The 25,432-nt window shown below is 42.5% G+C and overlaps 1 protein-coding gene across 2 annotated transcripts in view; it reads left to right on the top strand.

The window, feature by feature from the left end:
* APOO (apolipoprotein O) overlaps nucleotides 1-25,432 on the top strand; it is a 57,942-nt gene that overhangs the window by 2,458 nt on the left and 30,052 nt on the right. Inside the window, exons 1-3 of one of the 2 annotated variants that reach the window (XM_088455378.1) lie at nucleotides 1,923-2,227; nucleotides 23,052-23,159; nucleotides 24,008-24,127. In XM_088455378.1, the coding sequence (XP_088311504.1) occupies nucleotides 2,084-2,227; nucleotides 23,052-23,159; nucleotides 24,008-24,127 (372 nt within the window). In that variant the 5' untranslated portion in view covers nucleotides 1,923-2,083. Of the gene's footprint in view, nucleotides 1-1,922; nucleotides 2,228-23,051; nucleotides 23,160-24,007; nucleotides 24,128-25,432 lie in introns of those variants that run through there. The other variant, XM_088455379.1, reaches the window with a different exon arrangement.

Genomic DNA, 25,432 nt, shown 5'->3' with positions numbered 1-25,432 from the left:
TAGGCAAGTATGCTTCAAGTAGAGGAACTTAATAACGCTGTGGGCTTCAATGTTGTCCATCATGCAGGTTACTGACATCCACCAGCTCTTGAAACGAAACAAGTTGACATAAGTAGCTGTAATTTACGACATCATGCACATAAGGATCAATGATTATCAAATTACATCCGGATATCTCAATACCTTCATGGTGATAATTAAAACTTTGATACCCCCTCCTATAGTGAAGTGCTAAATGTTCGTGACAGATTTAAATAAAGTTTAGTGTCCTACATTTATGAACACAATGGACAGCAAGTGCAAAGTATATCATACAGGGGAAAAGTTTTTCATGTTGTTCTTGGAGACGGAATAGTTACTGTAAATGTAATTATTACCATGTAAAGAATAATGTCACTGTGTTATCTCCTCTGCCATTTTCCAAGTCTATATAACATAACAATCTGCTGTGGTCTGTCATATTTCTATTCTAATCGTCTCCCACTGTTGGGGATGGAGGGATAAAACAACAGGGAGAAGGGGGTGATACAGTAGCTGGGCATCAGCCAGTGCAGCTGGTTCTACGTGCAGGGGTGAGAGGAAACCCCTCTACAAATGCAGAGTCCAATATGCTGGTTTCCTGTATTAGCTTGTTCATTTGAACTCATTTGGTATTTTCTTTCATAGCTTAATGTCCAAATGTGAAAGCCAGCACAGTTTAGTACAGAGGTTGGCAGGGGTAATGCCCATGCTCTGCAAGGGTTTGAGCAGTAGATAAAAAATAATGGCGGATTATAGTGCTGGATCAACTAGGAAGTAAATACACTCACTCTATAATACACTGTACATCTCTGTCCTCTGCTGGATAATAGCATCTTGGAACTGTAGTTGAGAAAATCAACCTGTAATTATAGAACATCTCTTCTTATACATTTAAAAAAAACATAGCGGGTAGGCTTTGGAATACTCCTCTGAGCTCTGTTTTTCACTGTGACATCCTCCCTTTGCCAACATAGGTCATGTTGTGAACCTGTATTTGTCTAGCAATCTTTTTGTGTCTGATAGCTAGAACATGTATTTTGTGTTTTCTCTTTGCACTGTGACATCATTCCCCCTGGCATCATATGTATACTTGCCGACATTCTGACTGGAGGCAGCCAGATCGGCATGGCAGGGGGGCGTAACGCTAATTTTGGGGCGGCTTGGCGGCCATGCCCCTGCCACACAATGCCGGCATTGTGCAGCCAAGAGCGGGACCACGTGTATGCGATTCAGCACGAATCGCGTCATCGCCTCCCCCAGACCGCCAACTTAACGGGGGAAGCGGACGCTGGCAGGGGGGGATCAGATGCCGGCGGAGGGGTGCGGGTTGACCGGGAGATTTGCCCAAACATCCGTGGTGCCGGGAGCACCACTTGATTTTCGGGAGGCTCTCTGCCATCCTGGGAGAGTAGGCAAGTATACAGGGTTCGCAAAATACGTGCTATAGGCACTAAGGCACAGATTTTAAGGGCGGAATTCAATTGATTTCGCGGCCCGCATCTCCCGTCTAAAGTGACAGGAGATCGCGGGCCGCTATTCAATTGTGCCAGTGTTTCACGCTGATCGCACCCAAAGTGGTCGGGTTTAGCCGCGTAAAACGGCTAACCCCGACCAAAGTGCTGGGCGCGATCACGAAAAGTGATGTTTGGGCGCCCAAACATTTCACTTTTCGCACATTTCAGCTCTCATCCCCCAGGGGCTGCGAGCTGAAATGTAGCGCATTACAGCTGATAGCGCCCGACAGGAGCAAGAATAGAATAGCTCCGTCGGGCGCAATAGGGGATGAAAAGAATTGAATTTCGCCTTTAAAGTTCCTGGGTCCCGTAGGACGCGCTGTGTGTGTGCCGCAGTTTCCTCTGTGTCTCCCTACCAATGACCGCGGGCAGGAGCTTTTCATCAGCCAATTGTCGTCTGAGATCTCCGCCTCCCGGTCACGTGACACCGCCGGGCTCTCTCCACTCACTGATCTCTGAGCTGGAGCTGTGCCGCTATTTGATTTCAGCTGCTGTCTGTTCACTGTGCCGCGTGGGCAGGCTGACAGTGTTACTGTGTTCCTGCATCAATGTTCAGGTCTGCTGACACCCTTAGGCCTTCCTCCATCAGCCAGGACACAGAGTTTTGGGAGGATCGGAAGTTGCAAGCAAGCTGCAACTCTGAAGACACTGCACACCCCGGTACATGGAAACTAACAGCCCGCCCGGAGGTGGTAAGTACCGATGGGTAATAGCACTCCCACTGAGGCTCTGCTCACTGAAGCTTACAGCACACTAGAGTAGGATCAGCCTTATGGCATAATGTAAGGATCAGCCCTGATCAATAAACAATAATAAAGCCTGCTCCATAGTAAACTTTATCATTCCCACTCCATAACATTACTGTGACATACACTTGGCAGTGTTGACATTAGGGTTAGATTACTGCAAGATGGATTATCAACATTCTCATGTTGACACACTGTCAACATGATTATCGTCGACATAATACACTGAACCAGTCTCTTCACTGACCTGCAGTGATGAGTATGATGATGTGTGTGTGTATCATATCATGTAGCTGCTGTGGACACCATACATGTGACTCAGGGTTCATGCTGACCCTATAACATGTAACAAGCTGCCACTAATATAATTAGCATTAAGCACATATAGGGGGAGTCAGGGTGCTGCATGATACAGCACTCCCGCTGCAGCCTCTGCGCTTGTACCCTTTAACACAGCGCTGTTATATGGGGACTGAGTTTAGACCGAGCTCACTCATCCATAAGCCAGCGGCCGCTATATCACTTACCTCACCAGGAGCGTAAACCACACTGTCATCCAGGATTATTCAGACATTGAGGCTGTGCACCACCAGCCATTGACTTTTTCTAACAAGGCTGCTGCTCCTCCACCTTGCCTCAGCCAAAACCCTCCTAGTTTGAAAGCCCCCTAAACCCCTCCTTGCCGCCCAGTACTGTGCCAGCTGCTATCTACCCTTGTCCCCTCCCTATCCCAGCCCTGCCTGCCCCTAGCCCCCTCGCCCTGCAATATTGTCGCAACCACTGTCTGCACTTATTCCCTCCCTACACACCCCCACCACTGCCCACCCCTACTCCCCTCTACTCTCAGTTCTACCGCAACTTCTCCCTGTCTTTACCTCCAGCTCTAACCCAACTACCGCTTGCCCTCTACCCCAACTGCTACCTACCACCAGAGCTGTCCCAACTGCTGCCTGCCCTCACCCCCGATAATATGTGATGGGACCCAGAAACAGGGAAGAAGGACCCCGATTTTTTAAAGTGAGGGGTCCCCGGGACCCACAATTTTTTTTCGCTCAGTGCGATCACTGAGTATGCATATGATGTTAAAAACTGCGGCCCTTAGGCAGCCAATATTTACCCTCTAGAGATGCAACATAGAGGAGACAGTAATCTATAGGAGGATAGCTAAGTAACTTAGAGCAATGCTGGGCATACATTGTGAGATAAAATGTGTCTCAGACTGACAGGTATCTTATCTGACAAGATGAAAAACCCAGCAGATATCGTGGCCATAAGATATGTCCCAGTGAGCCTGATTCATAGATGAACGCAATGGCGATTCTGTATGCAGATCGAGCGATTGTTATCACGCATGTGTATAAGGCGCACTGCGATCGCATTGCGAATAGGACGCACATAGGAATACATGGCACAGTGATTGACAGTTTGTCAGTGTTTGGGCGTGGTATCAGGAGGTGCTCAGAAAACCGCAGGCGTGTCTGACCGTTTAAATGCCTTTACATGGGTGGGCATAAATTAGCCCATGCAATCTCCTACGTAGCATGAGAGCCCTCTGCATGCGAGGACAGCTGCCAAAGGACAAGATGGACGCTCGATGTACGTCAATTATACCAATACACAGCTGTGCGTCATTGCACACATGTTAGAAGACAGCAGTGGGCGTCTTTATGATCGGGTGATCTTTGCAAACATTAGCATATTTTTTAAGTTATATATCAAAATGCAGCTGCAATCTCATTAGCGTCCATCTCTGAAGCAGTCACTGTGTACGGCCACGATATCTGGGTACCTCCCGTGGGGAGGAAACATTTCCATGCTCCTCCCCTGTGAAAGAACAGGGGAAATGTTGGTCACTCGGCTCATGCCGGGGTATTTGGCATATCCAACTGACCGTTTTGTGGTCGGTCATGCAAATATACTGTTCAAAAATCTGGCCTATCAGACACAATAGTGTATTGTACGCCCAGCATTAGCTTTTAGTGACTGCCTTGATAAAGGATTTGAACATGGGTGGTTCCTCTTCTTATTATTTGTTTTTTTTTGTAAAATTGTGTTATGTACTTAGGTAGGACGTGAAATAAGATCGGCTGTACCATACTGCTGCTTACAGTGCAGTTTAGTGGTGAAAGTGATGGACTATGGATGTGTACTGGACTTTCACAAAAATATGGAAATGTCCACGAGCAATTTGTATATGTTTTAGAGAAGGCAATTGTGCTCCCACATGTCAGGAAAGGCATGATAATATTGGTCACTTTCCACAGCATGTCGATATATATCTTCAGGTTTAATTAACTTGAAGATTTGCTTGCAGTTTTGAATGTTCTCATTGACATGGTTGAAAGTTAAGCTGTGACTTGCTGTGTATAGTATCCTTCTGGCCAAGTGTAGCTGTTACTGGAAGTTTGTTTTTTCATGTGTCTACCTTCAACTGGTTGTTGGCTGAACAGCTTGTGTGACCACATTAGTCATGCATTTGTCTTAAAACTTACTTACACAAATGGTGCAAGGTGACTCTAAGAAGGTCCTGTATTCAGTATTTTATACTTTTTATGGCTGTGGAACTGGGTGGCGTGGTAACACAATTCACGTCATCACTGACCCCATTAATGTAACGCCTTGCTGTTACCATTAGAAATTATTTATTACTTTTATTTAAAAAAAAAACTTTTTACATCTAGAAGGATTATTAACAAACTTTGGACTCCAGTTTATCAGTTCGATAGCAACCAGGGACATTCCTGAGACATGCAAGAAGGCTTATCTGCAGACCGCACAGACCGTGAATAAGCACACTTGTGGAGTTTCCGGGGAATTAATTATTTCTCCGTATTCTCTGATGTTTTATGCTAGTCGCTAGTAGTTATAATAATAAACTAAATTAGCAAGATACAGTATCTTTCCATCATTATTCAAGCATGCAGTGATTACTACTATTCTGAAAAACATATAATGGGTGACTCTCTGTGTGATGCACAGGACATTTACATACATTCAAGTACACAAACTGTTTCTATACCACAATTTTTGTATTTTCATCGCTGGTAGAAAATATATACCAAATAAAATATCACTGCAGTAAAACCGTTCTTCTGGAATTTTGAAAAACTCTGCATGATGCACAGGACTTTCTGAGCATCACACAGAGCATCACTCTCTGAGTCCTGTGCATCACACAGAGCATCACTCTCTGAGTCCTGTGCATCACACAGAGCATCACTCTCTGAGTCCTGTGCATCATGCAGAGTTTTTAAAAAATTCCACGAGGAATGGTTTTACTGCAGTGACATTTTTTCTGGTGTATATTTTTTTTTACCAACAAAGTATTTAAGACATGGACACCAGAAAAAAAAAATAGTGGTATAGAAACAGTTTACGTACTTGAATGTGCATCACACAGAGAATCACCCTAATATTGACCCAAACTCTCTCAAATTTCCCTTCCAGCCCTGATTCCCCTCCAAGCTACTTGAGAGACTTGCCTACACCCGCCTCACACACTTTCTTCCCTCGCACAACTTATTGGACCCACTTCAGTCAGACTTTCTTTCCCAACACTCCACAGAGACAGCACTGACTAAAGCTGGATACACACTAAACGATGTGTGCACCCAGCATTCCGCCAGGGGACTCCTTCGCCGACGGGCTGACATATTGGGTGGCCGAAACACATTAGAATATCCGGTGCCGCAACCCCCGATATGTCTGCCCCTGCTGCATCCCGCTGCATGGGGTCGTGAGCCCACATCATCAGGTTGAGCTGCATGAAGGGCCATTCTGACAATGCGGCTGACGACCCCACGGTAGCGCACATCGCCCGACATAGTGGGTACACACTGCAAGATTTCAACGATTTGTATTTCCAATCCATCGAAATCGGGCAAAAACGTTTAAAGTATCGCTAAGTGTGTATCCAGCTTAAGGTAGTGAATGATCTGATCGCTGCTAAGTATAAAGGTCATTACTCATTTCTTATTCTTGTAGATCTCCCTGCTGCATCTGACACCGTTGACCACTCTCTTCTCATACAAACACTACAATACCTAGGTCTTCAGGACACAGCCCTCTCCTGGTTCTCATCCTGCTTATCAAAACTGCTCTTTTAGTGTAATGCTGGCCATACACTACCACGGTTTCGTGCCGATTGCACAATTTTAGACGCCTCTTACAATGGATTGTGTGCAAATCGTGCAGTATTTAGGTTGGATTACGATCCGATGCGCGGCCCTGCCGCTCTTATATCATATCTTATGATCAGGCGTGCAGCCCATATTATTCGTTGTAATCGTATGCAGATCGTGGCATGTATTTGTGCATGCGATGCATCGTGCGTCCGACCGGCGTCATGATGATCGCATGCTTTTTTGTGAGGCACACGATCTATCGTAGCACGAACCGTTGTATAGGGGCGAATGATCGTACGTTAGATCGTATGTACAACGTGTGTGAAAAAGCAACAAATCGTGCAGCTGGGACTGCCAGGGAGCTGCTGGGGAGTTCAAGGGGAATCGTATGATGAATCGCATAGATGCTGCTCGTACTAGTGTACGGCCAGCATTAGTTTCACTGAATCCACCGCCTCTTCGCTATCTCTATCAATTGGATTACTGCAGGGCTCAACATTTGGTCCTCTGCTTTTCTCAATCTATAACACATCAGCTCCTTCGGATCTCACATAACTTTGCATATTTTCTCATTCTTCACTTTCACATCATGCTGACCGTAGGCCACCATTCCTGTGTGAATGGATCACACAGCCTACCAAGAACCTCTGCAATCTGGCTGGAGCAATATGTACCACTTGTGCATCAATGCCTATTTCCATATAGATTGTAAGCTTGCGAGCAAGGCCCTCTAACCTCCATGTATTTCTGTTATTACACAATCTTGTTTTATTATTATTTTGTTTCCAACTGTCAAGCGCAACGGAATATGCTGGTGCTATATATGTAACTGTTAACAATATTATTGATTTATTTTATTATTTATTAACTGCAGAAATTGTAGTAATGACTCCATAAGCGATTTACTTACACTGCAGTTTGTCATGAAAATTTGTATTTTTGGTCATCTTTACAACCACCAGAGGGCGGTAAAGTACAGTATATAGTATTAATGCTTACTGCAATCAGCAGGTTTTTTTTTTTTTTAGTTAACCAGCATAAATTTAGCACGCAACAGTATTTTTATGTCATAGTTATTTAAAGCAGCAATCTCACAAATATATTTTTATCTCTAAATATTATTAGCTAATAGGTGCCACAATATAAAATAACATATTATTTCTGTAGCACAACAAAGGTTCCGTATTATCATACATGAGGGATAGCATACAACAAAATACATAGGTACCTTAAACAGATACAGGCTAGTTTACAAATTAACATAACAGACATAAATACAAAATTATTATCCACAAATTACATAATAACTTTGAGGAGGCGAGGGAACCGCTGGAGATCGCCTAGCGCCAATCAAGCACTTGCTGACAGCCATTTGTTCCAATGTAACTGCATGGAACTGTTTGCAGTGTTTCCCAGACATTAGATTGCTCATATACTGTGTATATCAGTGGATGTGCGACACTCTTGGCATTATAAACCGACAATACTCCTCTGGATTATGTCATCAGTGTTTAATAACTGTCGTCAGAATCTTGACAACAGTTATTAAACACTGAAACGTTGATGACATAATCCAGAGGAGTATTGTCGGTTTATAATGCCAAGAGTATCGCACCATCCACTCTCTACATTTTAAGCAGTGAGGACACCTGCAGCAGTTACAATTGGTCACTTAGACTGCCGGACCAGTAGGCAAATATATATATATATTACACCCTGAGGAAAAAGCCTTTGAGGCTTTGAAACGTTGGTTAAATAAAACCATTTTTGCACATTTGACAAGTCTGTTTGAGTGCCGCCTGGTCCATTGGTTATGGACATTTGCCGGATATATATATATATATATATATATATATATATATATATATATATATATATATATATATAGCTATGTTGCATTGTTTCCACTTTATTTATTGCTTAGTTCCCACATGTCGTAAGGGAAAAGGATTTACGTAAGGTCTGAGCTTTGACAGTCATCATCTTGATGTACACAGGTTTTGTTAAATAAAAGGAATCTGTCTTATATTTTGACAGGATACGCATAGGAAATCCTGCTAATTTAAGTTTGATTAGATCTTTCACGGGAAGCTGGTTTAATGAAAATAATGTCTCATGGTGATTTCCTGTTAATGATTGCCTTGTAAATTCTACAAAATGTCAAACACATGAATTATCATTCTTGTAGTAAAGTGAGCAACTTGTAACCATATTGTGCAAAAGTTTTAGGCAGATGTGGAAAAAATCCTGCAAAGTAAGAATGCTTTCAAAAATAGAAGCGATTATTTATATCAATTAACAAAATGCAAAATCAATGAACAGAAGAGAGATCTAAATCAAATCAATTTTTGGTGTGATCAACCTTTGCCTTCAAAACAGCATCGATTCTTATAGGTACACTTGCAAATAGTTTTTGAAGGAACTCGGCAGGGAGGTTGTCCCAAACATCTTGGAGAACTAGAAAAGAAATACTGCGCTGGTGTGTCTCTGTCAGAAAACACCAATCGATTGTGTCAATATGAGATTACACATAAATTTATTAAAAATAGATACAAATACATACATATAACACTAGACAATAACAATGAATGAACCTCAAAGTGCCTAAACTGTATAAGGCTGATACATTAACATTAATAATTGTGTGTACCATAAAAATATCCAATAAAAGTAATGAAGTAGCAATGTCCCATGTGTATACAATTGCTAAACACGGATTAATAGCCGTGATATTGAAGAAAATCCAGCACTTGATGAAATAGGTGAATCATAAATTGAAACAGTCCTGGCCCGCAAATAATAAGGGAAAAAAGGAGATCGGAATAGCACCTGTTCGGATGGTTGTGACCCACTTGAATTTTAATGAATGGAGCCCCAGACAGGGGATTTTACTCACGGAGCGTCTCTGGCTCAATGCTTCACATGTGGCAGGTGGAGTGGCAGACTGAGTCTCCTTCGAGTGCCTGCAGCGGTCTCACTCTCTCCACCGGCGGAGGGGAAACGAGCGGCCTCCGTGCTATGCCAAACTAAGCAAGTCGGAAGTCTCCACTTGATTCGCTGTGCCAGCAGCTGTGATGGCAATCAAGTTAGTGTGGAAGACAGCGTCCGGTCTCAGTAGTGGCTGGGAGGACTTGTAGTGTAGAAAATCCAAATGATCTCCAATACTTTCAATAGCAGGTATCAAGATGCTGGATATAGTAGATTCAATGAGGTAAGCAGCAACGCGTTTCGGCAATGGCCTTTATCAAGCTGAATAATTCCTCATCATATGGATACGATTTAAATAGAAGGCTCATCTTTCATTGGTTAATCAAAATTAACCCTTTCAACCTATGACCATTTCATGCATCCCACTAGTTTCATTTAACCTTTTGTAACCACATCAGTTTATTGCAGCCTATAATTAGTTCAGATCATATTTAATATATTTATACATAAAACGAACATTCTGATACACAAAATTAATTAATTAATATAAATTAATATAAAAATACAAATAGTTAATATTCTGACAAAAATATGACGGAGAATAAAAATATAATAATAAAATAAAAATATATAAATAATCTTAAAACTAAAAATATGAATTCATAAATTTATGGAGAGCTAACCACAGATCTTCTGTGGATGTACTGTAGGCTTGCTCAAATCCTTCTGTCTTTTCATGTAATCCCAAACAGACTTGATGTTGAGATCAGGGCTCTGTGGTGGTCATATAATCACTTCCAGGGCTCCTTGTTCTTCTTTACGCTGACTATAGTTCTTAATGACATTGGCTGTATGTTTGGGGTCGTTGTCCTGCTGCAGAATAAATTTGGAGTCAATCAGACGTCTCCCTGATGGTATTGCATGATGGGTAAGTACCTGCCTGTTTTATCAGCATTGAGGACACCATTAATCCTGACCAAATTCCCAACTCCATTTGCTGAAATGCAGCCCCAACCTTGCAAGGATCCTCCACCATGCTTCACTGTTGCCTGCAGACACTTATTGTACCACTCTCCAGGCATTGGCGAACAAACTGCCTCTGTTACAGCCAAATATTTCAAATTTTGACTCATCAGTCCAGAGCACCAGCTGCCATTTTTCTGCACCCCAATTCCTGTGTTTTTGTGCATAGTTGACTCGCTTGGCCTTGTTTCCATGACGAAGGTATGGCTTTTTGGCCGCAATTCTTCCATGAAGACCACTTCTGGCCAGAGTTTCACCGAACAGTAGATGGATGTACCTGGATCCAACTGGTTTCTGCCGGTTTTGAGCTGATTGCACTGCTGGACATCTTCCGATTTTGAAGGGAAGTAAGCATGATGTGCCTTTCATGTGATGCACTAAGTTTCCTTGTCCGACCACTGCGTCTATGGTCCTCAACGTTGCCTGTTTATTTGTGCTTCTTCAAAAGAGCTTGAACAGCACATCTTGAAACCCCAGTCAGCTTTGAAATCTTTGCCTGGGAGAGACCTTGCTGATGCAGTATAACTACCTTGTGTCTTGTTGCTGTGCTCAGTCTCGCCATTGTGTATGACCTGTGACATGAAACGGTCTTCCACAACCTCACCTTTGCAGCAGAGTTTGGCTGTTCCTCACCCAATTTTAAGCCTCCTGCACAGCTGTTTTTGTTTTAGTTAATGACAGAGTTTCAACCTACATATGAAAATGATGATCATTATCACCTATTTGGTATGATTGGTTAATCATACACCTGATTATAATCCTACAAAATCCCTGACTGTGTGCAAGTGTACCTAGAAGAATTGATGCTGTTTTGAAAGCAAATTGTGGTCACACCAAATATTGATTTGATTTAGATTTTGCTTCTATTCATTCACTTTGCATTTTGTTAATTGATAAAAATAAACTATTAACACACAATTTTAAATATTTGGCTGTAACAGAAGGCAGTTTGTTCGCCGAAGGCCAGGAGAATGGTACAATAATGAGTGTCTGCAGGCAACAGTGAAGCATGGTGGAGGTTCTTTGCAAGTTTGGGGCTGCATTTCAGCAAATGGAGTTGGGAATTTGGTCAGGATTAATGGTGTCCTCAATGCTGAAAAATACAGGCAGGTACTTGTCCATCATGGAGGCGTCTGGCTCCAATTTGTTTTTTTGCAGCAGGACAACGACCCCAAACATACAGCCAATGTCATTAAGAACTATATTTAGCTTAAAGAAGGAGTCCTGGAAGTGATGACATGGCCCCCACAGAGCCCTGATCTCAACATCAACAAGTCTGTCTGGGATTACATAAAGAGACAGAAGCCTACATCCACAGAAGATCTGTGGTTAGATCTCCAATATGTTTGGAATAACCTGACTGCCGAGTTACTTCAGAAACTGAATTGATGCTGTTTTGAAGGCAAAGGTGCTCACACCAAATATTGATTTTATTTAGATTTCTCTTCAGTTCATTCACTTTGCATTTTGTTAATTGATAAAAATAAACTAATAACACTTCTATTTTTGAAAGCATTCTCACTTTGCAGCATGTTTTTCACACCTGCCTAAAATTTTTGTACAGTACTGTATATTTATAGCTTTAAACAGAAAGTAACGCTACTTTTTGACATTCGCTTCTGCTATTTACGTGCACTCCTCAGTATAGTTCTTGGATATGGTCGGCCTTATGTGACCCCCACTGTTTGCAAATTGAGGGGCTGATTCGTCATTTCAACTAAGTGCAAAGCTGAATGCAGATTCCCGATTATTATTATCAAGCAATAGCACTTAGTGAGGTTCTGGATTGGACAAGAGGCTTTGAAATGAAGTAGTGGGTACAGTTGAAGGTGGCCTCATCTCCAACTCCCCAAAACTGCTTACCTTGGTGTCAGAAAACCCCTAGATCCGCTCATCCGACTAAGGCCTGTGTTCAATTAGCCGCAAAAGCTGAGCCGCGATGTATTCGCTGCCTTCGCATGTTTTTAGGTGATACTTGCTCCCTTCTCACTCCCGCTTATTTCCGTATTCAATTCCAAAAGAGGCAAACAGGCGAAATCGGTAGAAAGCGAAATGTTCCTAAGATTTTGGGGAAATCAGTCTGTACCCCAGAAAAAGCTGCACTAACATTAGAAATCAATATAGAAGTGTCCTAATAGCCCTAATAAAAGTGTTTTGTTTTCTTAAAGTGTTAGAATTGGCTGTTATATGCCTATATGCATAAGTGCTGAAAAATTATAGAAAGCTATTTCTTTTGGGAAAAATAATTACCGAGATCAAATTTGTGATACATGAAAATGGGTACTAGCATATTTTGATGTCTCTAAAGTGAAGATTGAAAAAAATCCAAAAATACACCTGCTGCAGCCTCGTGCAGTCCCAAAAACACCTGGCCCATCCATATTGCCACCCAATGTACCAGACCCCCCACTTTTTACCCATTTTCCAACACTTTATTAATTTTCTAAAAAAAAAAATATTTACTTTTTTTAGACCGATTAGTCATTAGTGGGGTGTCCAAAAGGTTCTGGACCAAATCCCAACATTTGCACCCCAAAATATAGATTTTGCACTTCCAATTCACCTGCCTATATATGGAGAGAACTTTTCTCCTGTTTTTTTTGCGCTTCGGCAAAAACTCCTGGAATTGAATACGGAGGTACTTTGAAAACAGGCGAAAAATTCCAAATCCGCAAAAACTTTTCTCCAGTTGGCACTTTTGGTGGCTAATTGAATATGGCCCTATAGGTCCAACACTGGATGTATGGTGGTCAGTTCGCACAATACAGGGTGTCTCCTTTTACCACTTACTACCTTTCTTTATAATCCCCTATTTATTATTTAACTTTACTTATAAGGCACCGCAAGTAGTCCACAGCGCCATACCATAGACATGGTGCTTTCGGTGCTATGATATCAGCCTGGACAGCCATGGGCTTGGACAGAGTGGGACAATTGGTTGCTAATACTAAAACCTTTTAAGTCCTTTGTGGAACTACAATTTGAACTCACCCTGAGGGGGAGGGACTATTAGACTTATCTCCAACTCGGTAGTGGGTCGGGATTAACTCCATTTGATATCATGAGTACACATAAACTCTCTCTTAAATTTGGGGGAATTATATAATCCTTATACAAGCCCTTTTTACTGATACCCCCTTCATATACGGCACTGTGAGATAGAGACCTGGCTTTGAGAGGATAGAGAATGGTATGCCATAGGTCTTTCAGGTTGTTAAGTCTTGCTCATCCAGTGTTGTGCTGCTAGAAACACAATAGAAAGTGATTACTAGATGGTATCGCTGCTCCTACACCATACACAGTTATATTCTAACTGTGGCCCTGATTCAGAGCTGGACGCTCTGACCAGAGCGCTCGCTCTGAATCAGGGCCCACCTCCATTAATATGGAGCGTCCTCCTGGACGCTCGTATAGCTGTGGGTCACCACCCACAGCATATACGAGCGTGCAGGATGATGGTCGCGATGGTCTTGACCATCGCGTCCATCGAAACTGCGAGCAACAGCCTGCGGTTGAGTTTTTCAACCGCAAGTGCAGGAGTGATTTTGGCTCTATCAGAGCCAAAATCACTCCCACTGACATCACTAGTGATGTCAGTGGGGCCGGCTTCAGACGGTAGGCGTTCCCTTGGGAACGCCTCCGTCTGGCAGGCACGACCACCAAAGGGGGCGTGCTGTCAGTCAACATCGATAGCACGCCCCCTTTGATGAGACACTCCGAGCGAAGGAAAGTCCTTCACTCGGCGTGTCTCGCGCATGCGCATGACGGAGCTCCCTCCGTCGTGCGCATGCGCAGTGCGGACCATCGACCGACTTGCGAGCGGCGTCCGCTCGCGAGTGGGTCTGAATGAGGGCCTGTGTCCCCTCTCTGTTGGAGATGCTCCCATGACGCGGGCTCATTATTGCACATTTAGTGGTACTATCCTCTTATTACCCCCTTCTAGGCTAAAATAGCATTGACTTCATAGATTTTGAGATATCCTTTGCCCTCCAGCCCTGAGTTCTGGCTCCTTTCGTACTATGACATCCCTTTGGCCATGAAATGAAAGTTGCAGCTCAAACATATAAATAACGCTGCCAGTTTTATGGTTCACTGGTGCTCTCATATCCCTCCTTCAATAAGTGATTATATGACGATGGTCAGCACTATTCTATCTGCATCAGATAAGTATTCAGAGTTTGTCGGCTTTGTTTAACTGGATAGTTCTCAAGTGTTCTCCATCCTATCTGTCCCTCACGTCCAATCCCTGATCCTTGTTTACAGCTTTGGGATCCTGTTTCCTCTCCAGTTGTGGTGTTGAACCTGTGATCTTTTCTCTAGATTTTCCTTTATGGTGACTGTCTTCCATAGTTTTTTTGCCAATCCTAAAACTTCAGCCCCACCTGCCCAGCCCCACCTTTTTTTCTTCTCTTTCCTACCGTCTCCTTTTCCGTTTCCTCTTTAAATACTTTTCTCACTTACAGTAGTTTGTGCTGTTGTATAGTGGGCATTTATACGCGGAATCGGTTGCTATTGCCGATTCCCTCTCTTAATGTTGTTGTCATTTTTGCCCTTTCCTCCTTGTTCTCATTTATTTTTCATATCTTTGTGTACGGTTAATGCAAATTCTTAAAAGTTCCAATGATATTTTACTGATAATTCCAATAATAAGTTCAAGTGGAAATGGTTAAACATAGTAGGGATACATTGATAAAATATTTTTGAACTGATGGATTGAAAAAATGTGTGTCCTTCAGCAAATCCTGCTAGCATAGAGCAATATATAACTTTATGTGGCTTTGAATAGACAAGTGGTGGTAAGATAGTCATTAAGCCAGGGCAAGTGTCCATTTCCCATAATGACTATGTTACTCTGGACTAAATGATGTTATGGTCCAATATTACAAATGTAATAGATACAGTAGGCTTACCACTACCACAATGTCCCTGAACAAACCACTAGTTTGGTGGTTGACTGGTAAACACACTCAGCTTATACTGTTTGCTGGTCATCCTCCCATTCTAGCTGCTGGTCAACCAACTAGAACAGTGGCTATATAGTAAATGCGTCAGATGATTGAATTGGCCCAACTTCATTTACTTCGTTGGTTTGGGTGTTTTTGAGAGGTAGATTATAAGTTGGTTTGTCTGAAGTTGTACAACCCCTTTAATGTGTCCATCATACTCTATGCTTCAGAGAAATTAGGCACTGCTTAGTACAGTGGAGATTCTTGACCTTACATAATTATGGAACACTAGCTTTGATACCTGGCATTGCATGAGTTGAAGAATGGACCTTGAAGTGCATCTGCAGCCTTAACCACTTATGGTGCGTACACACGTAGCGATCAGCCAGCAATACGATATCGCTGGCTGATCGTCCTGCACTTTCCCTGGTGTGCTGGATCTTCGATATCGAACATCCAGCATACCACCAACTCAGCGACAACTATAGCGACCCGCAATCAACGATCGCGGGTCCCTATAGTAACCTGCTCGATATCGAGCAAGTTGGCCCGGCATGCACGGCCGATGGACGATATTGCTATCGTCCATACGTGCCCGCGCATCGCTGGTTGATGGTGAGTTGGTAGGGACCATTTAAAAGAATGATTTGAACGATATCGTTATCATTCAAATTGCACATTTAACCCTGGTTCAGGCGCAGCTGGCCTGAGAGACGCCACAAAGCTGTTCTCGCTCACCTCTACGCCACAAGGGGGCGCAGAGGCCTGCCCCTCCTAGTACCTTAGTATCTCTAGGTGCTGTTTGCAACCCCCCTAGTCAGTTTTCCCGCCGCCTGCGTGGAGTGCAGTAGTAACCTTCCTTGCCTCTCAGGCTCATTGCGCCCGAACTCATCCGACTTTTGAAGATACGTATTTCTTTTTATTTTCTCACAATTTTGTGTATTTTGCTCATTTTATGAATGAAAATTACAAAGGTTGTGGGTATTTTTCGGAAATATGTAGGTTTGTCCAGGGTGGCCTCTTAGGCACACTGCGCCTCTTAAAATTTTGTATTTTTTTTTACTTGCTCTAAGGTTAAATGTGGTTTTGTGAATGCGATTTCCATATATTCTCTCTTTGTACATCCTAATGAAGGTCACTGATCACTTTAAGAACTTTAGAATTTAGTTATTGAGGTGCTAATGACGATTTTATAACAGGTGCCTGAACCTGGGAGTCCCAGAGGTGCGCCTGAGTAGGGTTAAATCGCTACGTGTGTATGCACCATAACATTGCAGACCAACATTGGAGAGCATGGCATATGAAAATGTGCTTGAAGGAAATGAGTAACTGTCAGTGCAGGTGCAGTGTGACAGTTGGTCCTCCGACTCAGTGCTCTTCTGTTGGAGCTCTGCCTCCCCCCCACTGGTACATATCAGCCTGTGCCTTCAGATCAGTGAAGTTTTAGGCACTTGGGGGAAGATGTGTGAAGCCTAGAAACGGTATCAGCGCTGTTACCGCTTCTCCCCAATGTATGATCGAGGGTCTGGGCGGTAAATGACAGGGGCGCTATGCGCCCCTGTCATTATCGGCGCTGCTATCTACAAAATAGCAGCGCCGATAGCCTGGGCTATGTATGAACGGTCAGATCGTCTGACCGTTCGGCCGGCTGTAGTTGTCATTATCGACAGCTACATCCTGGTGCTAGCCTATCCCCACAGCAGGGACAGCCGCTGCGGCGGCTGCCGGCTCCAGGGCTCCACGCGGGTATCTCGCGGTATAGATGTTGAGTTACAAATTGCATGAGAGGCAAGTGAACGAAGCATAACTGACATGTTATGGTTGGCATTTTAATCTTTTTGTCCTGTATTAAATGAATTTATGATAATGTCCAAATGACGTGATGCAGACTCAACTGTTTCCAATGTAGTGGGAAATAATTTCCCTTTCTACTTTATGACAGAGCTGCCTTTCAAAAGTCAGAATAACATCAAATACTGTATTTTACGTTCAGATTTTATCTATGAAAACTAAAATCAGTGGCGTATCTATAATGAGTGCAGGGTGTGCAGTGCATATGGGCCCCTGGGTCCGGGGTGGCCCACAACGCCCACCGCACACCCCTTTAATATACATACCTGTCCGCAGTCCAGCATCCAGAGTCTACTCGCATATGTGCCGCGGATAGAGGAGAGGCCCACACGGAAGCTGTACACGGGCCCCCTTCTCTCCTAATCCACCCCTGATTAAAATGTTGGGGGTTTAATGGTGTACGATATCGCTGACTGATCGTCCTGCACTTTCCCTGGTGTGCTGGATCTTTGATATCGAACATCCAGCATACCACCAACTCACCGACAACTATAGCGACCTGCAACCAACGATCGCGGGACCCTATAGTAATCTGCTCGATATCGAGCAAGTTCGCCCGGCATCCACCCCTGATTAAAATGTTGGGGGTTTAATGGTGTTTTAACACCTCAAAAGCTATAGCTAGTAAATTGTGTATTTATGTTGGCAAGTATTATTTGTATTCATACACTGTATCTGTATATAATATTCAGCTGTTTGCTCCACAAAAGTGTTTGAAGCCATCAGACGAAATATGCATTGAATTGATATTCTGTTACTACACTCAGTTCATGCTGTGACTGGTACTACGGACAATAGAGCCGGAAACACAGCAGTATAACCGCAGGCCAGCTGCTTAGCTGGTACTTTTGAAGGGTGAACCCTAAGGGGAGAATGTTTTTGTTCCTGTTGAACTTCTCCTGCACTGTCTGGTATGTCCTGTGTTGCTGAATGAACCCAGTGTTTGTGCTTAGACAGACTTGGATCACATGGCAGACTCCTGCGTCTGATACCTTAGCTCTTATGGAATTTAATCCACCGGCCATTCATTATGTGAAAATAGGTAACTTACACATGTGTAAGTATAATTGTTAGCTGTGTGGGAAAGGTTTGCTAAATTTACATACAATAACTATAGATAAACTCCCTCAATCTTGGATAAATGTGAACAGAAATATGTCTAATTGTTTTTCAAAAACATTTTTTTTACTATACTGTACATCCATATTTTACAAACATATTAACAATATTAATTTGGTGCTGTTGTTCCTCACCTTGTTACCCCATTCCTTCACCTGCTCCCCCCCCCCCCAGTCCTCTCTCATTCCCCCGTATTTTACATGTAAAATTGGCACCTGTGCCAATCACTGCTTAGCTCTCTCTATACTAGGGGGCATCTGACACTGGTTCTTATTCAAAGTCCTACAGCTGCTGTGTTAGATCTCTGCTAGTACGGACAGAGCAGAGCTGGAAGTAATGAACACAGGGCCTGATTCACTACGGATCGCAACTGCGATTGCAATAGCAATTACGCACGCAGTTCATCTGCGATAGTATGCTAATCCATTGCGATCGCCATGCCGTCGCATCACTACATAGGGACGCCCCCCTTACCTTACACACATCCGTAATGTCTAACAAGACCATCTGTACAATCGAATACCATCGCAGCCTCACGCACAAGTACACAAGGTCTGGCCTCACTCAGAAATTACTAAACTCACGCTATGAGTCCTCAGGCTGCGTACGGCATCGCAGTGGATAATTTATGCACGCCCCTGCAACGGCATTCACACGCACTGGCATGCCTGCGTTCCACCAACCATCCCCTTCCCCCGTCACCACCCACGAACAGCATTTCCTATCAATCACTCTGCGATGGGTCTGCGTAGTCGCTGCTATCGCAATCCCAATCGCAGTGGCTCATTCGTGTACTGCTATGCATACACAGAACGCAACAATCGGCCAATTGCGTGCGTAATCGCAGTTGCGAGCGGTAGTGAATCAGGCCAACAGGCGGTCCTCCACTCTGTCCTTTTGAGAGCAGAGTTGGGACATTGTAGTGTGGGGAAACCCAGAATTGCTGAGCCCCCTTTAACCTGAGTCCCGTAGTGGCTGCACCACCTATAGCCATGGCCAAAAGGTTTGAGAATGACACAAGTATTGGTTTTCACAAAGTTTGCTGCTTCAGTGTTTTTAGACCTTTTTGTCAGATGTTACTATGGTATACTGAAGTAAAATTACAAGAATTTCATAAGTGTCAAAGAGGTCTATTTACTAAGCAGTGTTAGGAGACAGAGTGAAAAGTGATAAGGTGCCAGCCAATCAGCTCCCAACTGCCATCTCACAGGCTGTGTTTGAAACATGACAATTGGGAGCTGATTGGCTGGCACCTTATCACTTTTCACTCTGTCTCCTAACACTGCTTAATAAATAGACCCCAAAGGCTTTTATTGACAGTTACGCAGAGAGTCAATATTTGTATTGTTGACCCTTCTTTTTCAGAACCTCTGCAATTCGCCCTGGCATGCTGTCAATCAACTTCTGGGCCACATACTGACTGATGGCCACCCATTCTTGCCTAATCAATGCTTGGAGTTTGTCAGAATTTGTGGGGTTTTGTTTGTCCACCCGCCTCTTGAGGATTGACCACAAATTCTCAATGGGATTAATGTCTGGGTAGTTTCCTGGTCATGGACCCAAAATTTCAATGTTTTGTTCACTGAGCCACTTAGTTATCACTTTTGCCTTACGGCAAGGTGCCCTATCATGCTGGAAAAGGCATTGTTCATCACCAAACTGTTCTTGGATGGTTGGGAGAAGTTGCTCTTAGAGGATATTTGGTACCATTCTTTATTCATGGCTGTGTTCTTAGGCAAACTTGTGAGTGATCCCACTCCCTTGGCTGAGAAGCAACCCCACACATGAATGGTCTCCGTATGCTTTACTGTTGGAATGACACAGAGCGAAGACTTTTGGAGGATGGCCTGGTGTCAAGAAGTGCAGCAAAGAAGCCACTTCTCTCCAGGAAAAACATCAGGGACAGACTGATTTCATCAAAAGGTACAGGGATTGGACTGCTGAGGACTGGGGTAAAGTTATTTTCTCTGATGATTCCCCTTTCAGATTGTTTGGGGCATCTGGAAAAACGCTTTTCCGGAGAAGGAAAGGTGAACGCTACCATCAGTCCTGTATCATGCCAACAGTAAAGCATCCGGAGACCATTTATACACTCTGTGGAATGTGATGCAGAGTTGAATGGAAGCGAAAATACACGTTTTCAGGCGTATTATTTGCACCACGTGCAGGCTGGTACAAGTTTTCCCTGGTAACGAATATCAAACCAAGCGTATAGATAAGAGGCTGGTGCATCTCTGAACTGGAAAGTGCAAATATATACATAAAAAATATAACCATGTTCATAAAAGGGTTGTAGGAAGCAACATTCCTAATTGCACTGGACCACGCGTTGCTGGGGTGTGGATTAACAGATAGATAGACAGTAAAAAGATCAACAGTGTCTAGATAGACACCAGATGTTAGACAGTCAATAGGTCGACTGGAACAAAAGGTCGACAGGGACAAAATGTCGACACACTTAAGGTCGACATGTAAAGAATGTCGACAGGGTCAAAAAGTTGACACAAAAAAATGGTCAACACTTTTTTTGTAGCCCTAATCTTCACCCTAACCCTCCCCTTGGTGCCTTATCTTAACCCTCCCTCCTGGAGCCTAACCCTAACCATCAGAGTTGGTGCCTGACCCTAAACGTCGGGGTAAGTGCCTAACCCTAACCGTAAAAAAAAAAAAAAAAATTGTGTTGACCTTTTTTTGTGTCAACCATCTGACCCTGTCGACCATTGTACCTGTCGACCTTCCTACATGTTGACCTTTAGTGTGTCGTCCTTTTGTCCTAATCAACCTACTGACTGTCTAACATCTGGTGTCTATCTAGACATTGTCAACGTTTTTTACCGTCTATCTATAGTCCGGAACCCGCGTTGCTGCGATCTAGATCAAGTAATCCATTCTTTGCTTTAGTTAATGTAAATTGCTCAAGTTTTACAGATTAATTTGTACCATGTCATTGAATAATAGTGATGTTTAAAAATGTTATTTATTAGAGAAACAACAGTTAAGAAAAGTATCCATTCTAGCAGACACCGCAGCCATTGGGTCCCAGCATTTCAGTTGGATTGTGTATCTGAGCTGGATACAAGGGATCTTCGTCTGCTGGTTGCTAGCCAACCGGTTTTTTGTTGTGCTACAAACCATGCCTGAAGAAAAACTTGTTTCACTCACTGCTGTCTTTGATTCAGCCTGGTTGCCAAGAACTCCCACACACAGGCATGTTTCTGTGGACATACTTGGTATGTTAATTCCAGTTACAGCCACGTCCCTGGAATATTTTTACTTGCTGCAGCATAATGGGGGAAACATAACTCCAAATGCACGTGTTCCAGGCTGGAAAGATTGAGGCGACTGTAATGAAATAATTCATAAGTATATAATTTTAATAAAAGAACAAAAGCAATGAGATTTGTATTCAATTAAAAGCTTTAAACGCTAATGTCAAACTAAGGCTTCTAACCTAAGTATGGACCTGACATGACGATATTAACGCAAATGGTCGATGTGTTTCATCTGTGATTGCGTCTTAAGTCACTTTAAAGTTGCGCAGTGCATGTTTTCCACATTGTTAGTGTACAAAGTTGCAGGACCAACCGAGGCCGTACTTTGATGGAGAATATGCACATAGCATGGGGCCGGCTTACAATTTGCCTTGTAAATGATTGCTACTTTAAAACATCGGCCAGACTCGCATGATGGCGTGGGATATACCCCTATGAGTTTTAATACATGTTTTGTAATGCATTGAAACTCAGTTATTGCATGTGTTTACATACGTTTAATAGGCACTTTCAGCAGGTTTCATGTAGTAAATGAAATGAACGATGTGTTCTGAACGGTATGAATTGTCTCTGCACACTGTTAGTAATAGCGGCACTGGACGGAACAGATGGTGTTCTTTTCAGTATTATCTGGAAAGAAATGAAAGCAAAATAGTAAATGGATTTTTTTTTATATATATGTATCAGTACAGACGCATATGGTTCAACAGTAAGATGTCCTAGAGGTTATTCTTCCTCTTATTCTATAAGTGGCTATGAATATTTCCACCAGTAATTAATTGCAGCCATTTTGTGGTTTTTGTACTAAGCGAGTAACGAATGTTCACAAATGGCTACAGTAACGTAATTTAATTGCAGGTAATGCTAATTATTCCCCAGACAGATAAGAGGAACGATCGTCGATATTTGTGTTTCCCAGCTGAATCGATTCTATGAACAACGGATTTCCTGTATACGCACTACACAATTATCATTCCTATCTGAACAATAAATGTCTTTGGGGTGGTTATTAATGCACTTTGTTGGATCCGCCAGCATTCCTGATCCCGGCAGACGAATTGGCTGGATTGTGATCGATCATCGGACCAGTGAAACTGCAATAATTGGACCAACCAGCTGAGAATTGGCTGATCGGCCCGATTATTGCACCTTGCTTTAGGCAATCCGACTTTTGTCAGCTAAATCTAGGACACTGCTCAATTTTACATTTTTTCCTAGAATAGTAACAAATCAGATCTCTATGGAAAAGATTAACCTTACCGGTACAATTTATCCGCAGTCTGGCTCTTTCGTAGCCAGGGTCTATATTACATTTTCCTTGTTTTATGTTTGTTGCATTGCTTCAGAAGATAACTAGAACTACTCTTATTACATTTGGTGTATTTTAACAATGGTAAGGGATAACGCCCTTGTTTTTGTGTATTGCATGACTAATGTTCTATGTTATGAATGTTATGAATGTAATGTGTCACTCCTTTATGTACTGAACATGCACTTTCTTCATCAGGCAGTGACACTCCTGGCGGTTCCTGCCAGCCTGAGCTTTACCACGCTTCATGTACATGCCGCCAGTGATACACAGACGACTGCCAAAACACTGATAAAAGTGGAAGAGGTAAATGAGAACTTTTAAAGAGAACAGGTTAAAGTATTACATTGGTGATACAGGTTGAGTCTCCCATATCCAAAATGCTTGGGACCAGGGGTATTTTGGATAACAGAATATTCTGTATTTTGGAATATATGCATATCATAATGAAATATCTAGGGAATGGGACCCCAATATACACACAGAATGCATTTATGTGTTATGTACACCTTATACACACAGCCTGCAGTTAATTTTATACAATATTTTCAATAATTTTGTGGCTCAAGCAAAGTTTGTGTACAGAAATGAAATTCATTTGTTTCATATACACCTTATACACACAGCCTGAAGGTAATTGTATGCAATATTTTTAATAATTTGTGCCCTTGACAAAGTTTGTGTACATTGAACCATCAAAAATCGAAGGTTTCATTATCTCAGTCATGCCAAAATTATTCCATATTTCGGAATATTTGGATATGGGAGACTCAACCTGTGTAAGTAATCTCTGTAAGGAAATGGCTTTAAAGTACTATGCAGCCATTTCCATCATTATTCCATCACTGAGACATTTCATGAGCAGATTTTTCGAAGCACTGATCTCCTGTACATTGATTTTGCATTCTTTAGTATATTGGCTCAGCTGGTGATTGGCAGATAGTGCTGTGTTTAAGGAAGGATTTCCTCCATACACTTTCTTCTTGGATAGTAAATTTGAGAACCGAGCAATTTTAATATGAATACGTGATTAATATTTAATATTAGTAATAAAGCATTTTATTTCTATTTTTTATTTGACATGCTAATATATGTCTGTTCCAGACATTGTACATCACTGTTTTTTGTTTTTTTTTGTCTTCAAATATTTGCAGCTTTCTCTCTACTCCAGTCCAGTTCAAGAAGCCAGATATGTTGAAGAGAAACAGACGGAGCTGGAGGAGGGGATCTCATGGCTGAGAAGATCTGTGTCCCCATATACTGACTGGTGTCAGGTACTGATGTCCGTGTTTAATGTTCAACTGCATACTCAGTGTTTCCCGGCATAGTGACATAGGGGGCAATTCAATTAAATGCGATGTTGAATAGCGCCGTGAATGAGTGCCCGGAGCTATTCAGTTGTCCCCATCGCGCTCTGCACTTAAGTCGAGAGATGCAGTTTACGGTGCCTAATGCCAGGTGTTTAGTTGCGGTAAACGCCATTCTTCATCTTAAGTACCGCGATGCTATTAGTGCAGGCCCTATGCCTGTAACCAGCATGGCGGAACTAGGTTAGTTGGATTTCTGCTCGTACCTCAGGAGGGTGCGAGCAGAAATCCTCTAGTTGCAGGTTAACTGCGCGGCCAATTGAATAGCTCCGAGATCGCATTCCCAACGCTATCCACATTGCATTTAATTGTATTGCCCCCATAGAGCCGTTTTACCCTGAATTGTCTCTAGGATGAATAAAATGGATGTGTGGACAGTCCTAGCATTTTAAAGAATTGGGTGATGGTGATTTCAGAGTTTCCCACCCCTTTTATTGCATTAAAAAAATAGTTTTTTCTGCTCCTCCCATCACAAGATGCTAAATGTTACACTCCCCATGCCAGTAAAAGTCAGCGTACAAAAATGCAGGAGCAAATTATATTACCAGTACAGGAGACACTCATTTTGCACTCTTAAATTCCATTTAGCATATTTTTTTGTGTAGGTCTTGCAAAAATAAAAATACATTCATACATGCTTAACATTTACTGTATTTGCTATTGAAAGAAAAAAAAAACACCTATGTTGGATTGCTGCTTTATTTTGCAGGGTACAGCATGTTATGGTTTAACACCACTCTGTTTGAGGAAGAGATTGTAATTTGTTTCAAATGACATCTTTCTTCCTCTTCCCTATATCAATATTTGTTGTGCCTTCACTCAATGTTTCCTGTATTTAATTTTCAATTTGCAAATAAGAGCATTTGTGTTTTTAAATTGACTTAAAGCAACATTAGTAGCCTTAGCTAACTTAAACATGTTGGGGGTTATTTACTATTGGACTAGTGTATACAGCCCTGTAATGCCCAGAAATGTCATCAGTCAGCCAGCTCATAGCGTGCCATGGGAACGGGCCTAGTGCAGCTTGCCTTGGTAACATTGGCTCACCGTGATTACATATGGGCAGCATGTAATCCCCTCTGGGTCCCATTAGAGGCGAGCAGTGTAACACTAGTTACTGGCAGGAGAGGAAATATAACTTGCAGAGTATATGTGAATACTATAAATAATAAAATAATGAAATTCAATATTGATACAGAAGACTACATCAAT

The sequence above is a fragment of the Taudactylus pleione genome, unplaced genomic scaffold (assembly GCF_031769625.1).
Source record: "Taudactylus pleione unplaced genomic scaffold, aTauple2 ptg000040l, whole genome shotgun sequence".
Lineage (NCBI taxonomy): Eukaryota > Metazoa > Chordata > Amphibia > Anura > Myobatrachidae > Taudactylus > Taudactylus pleione.
Note: the sequence above shows the minus strand (reverse complement) of the source record. Positions and strands in the feature narration are given on the sequence as shown.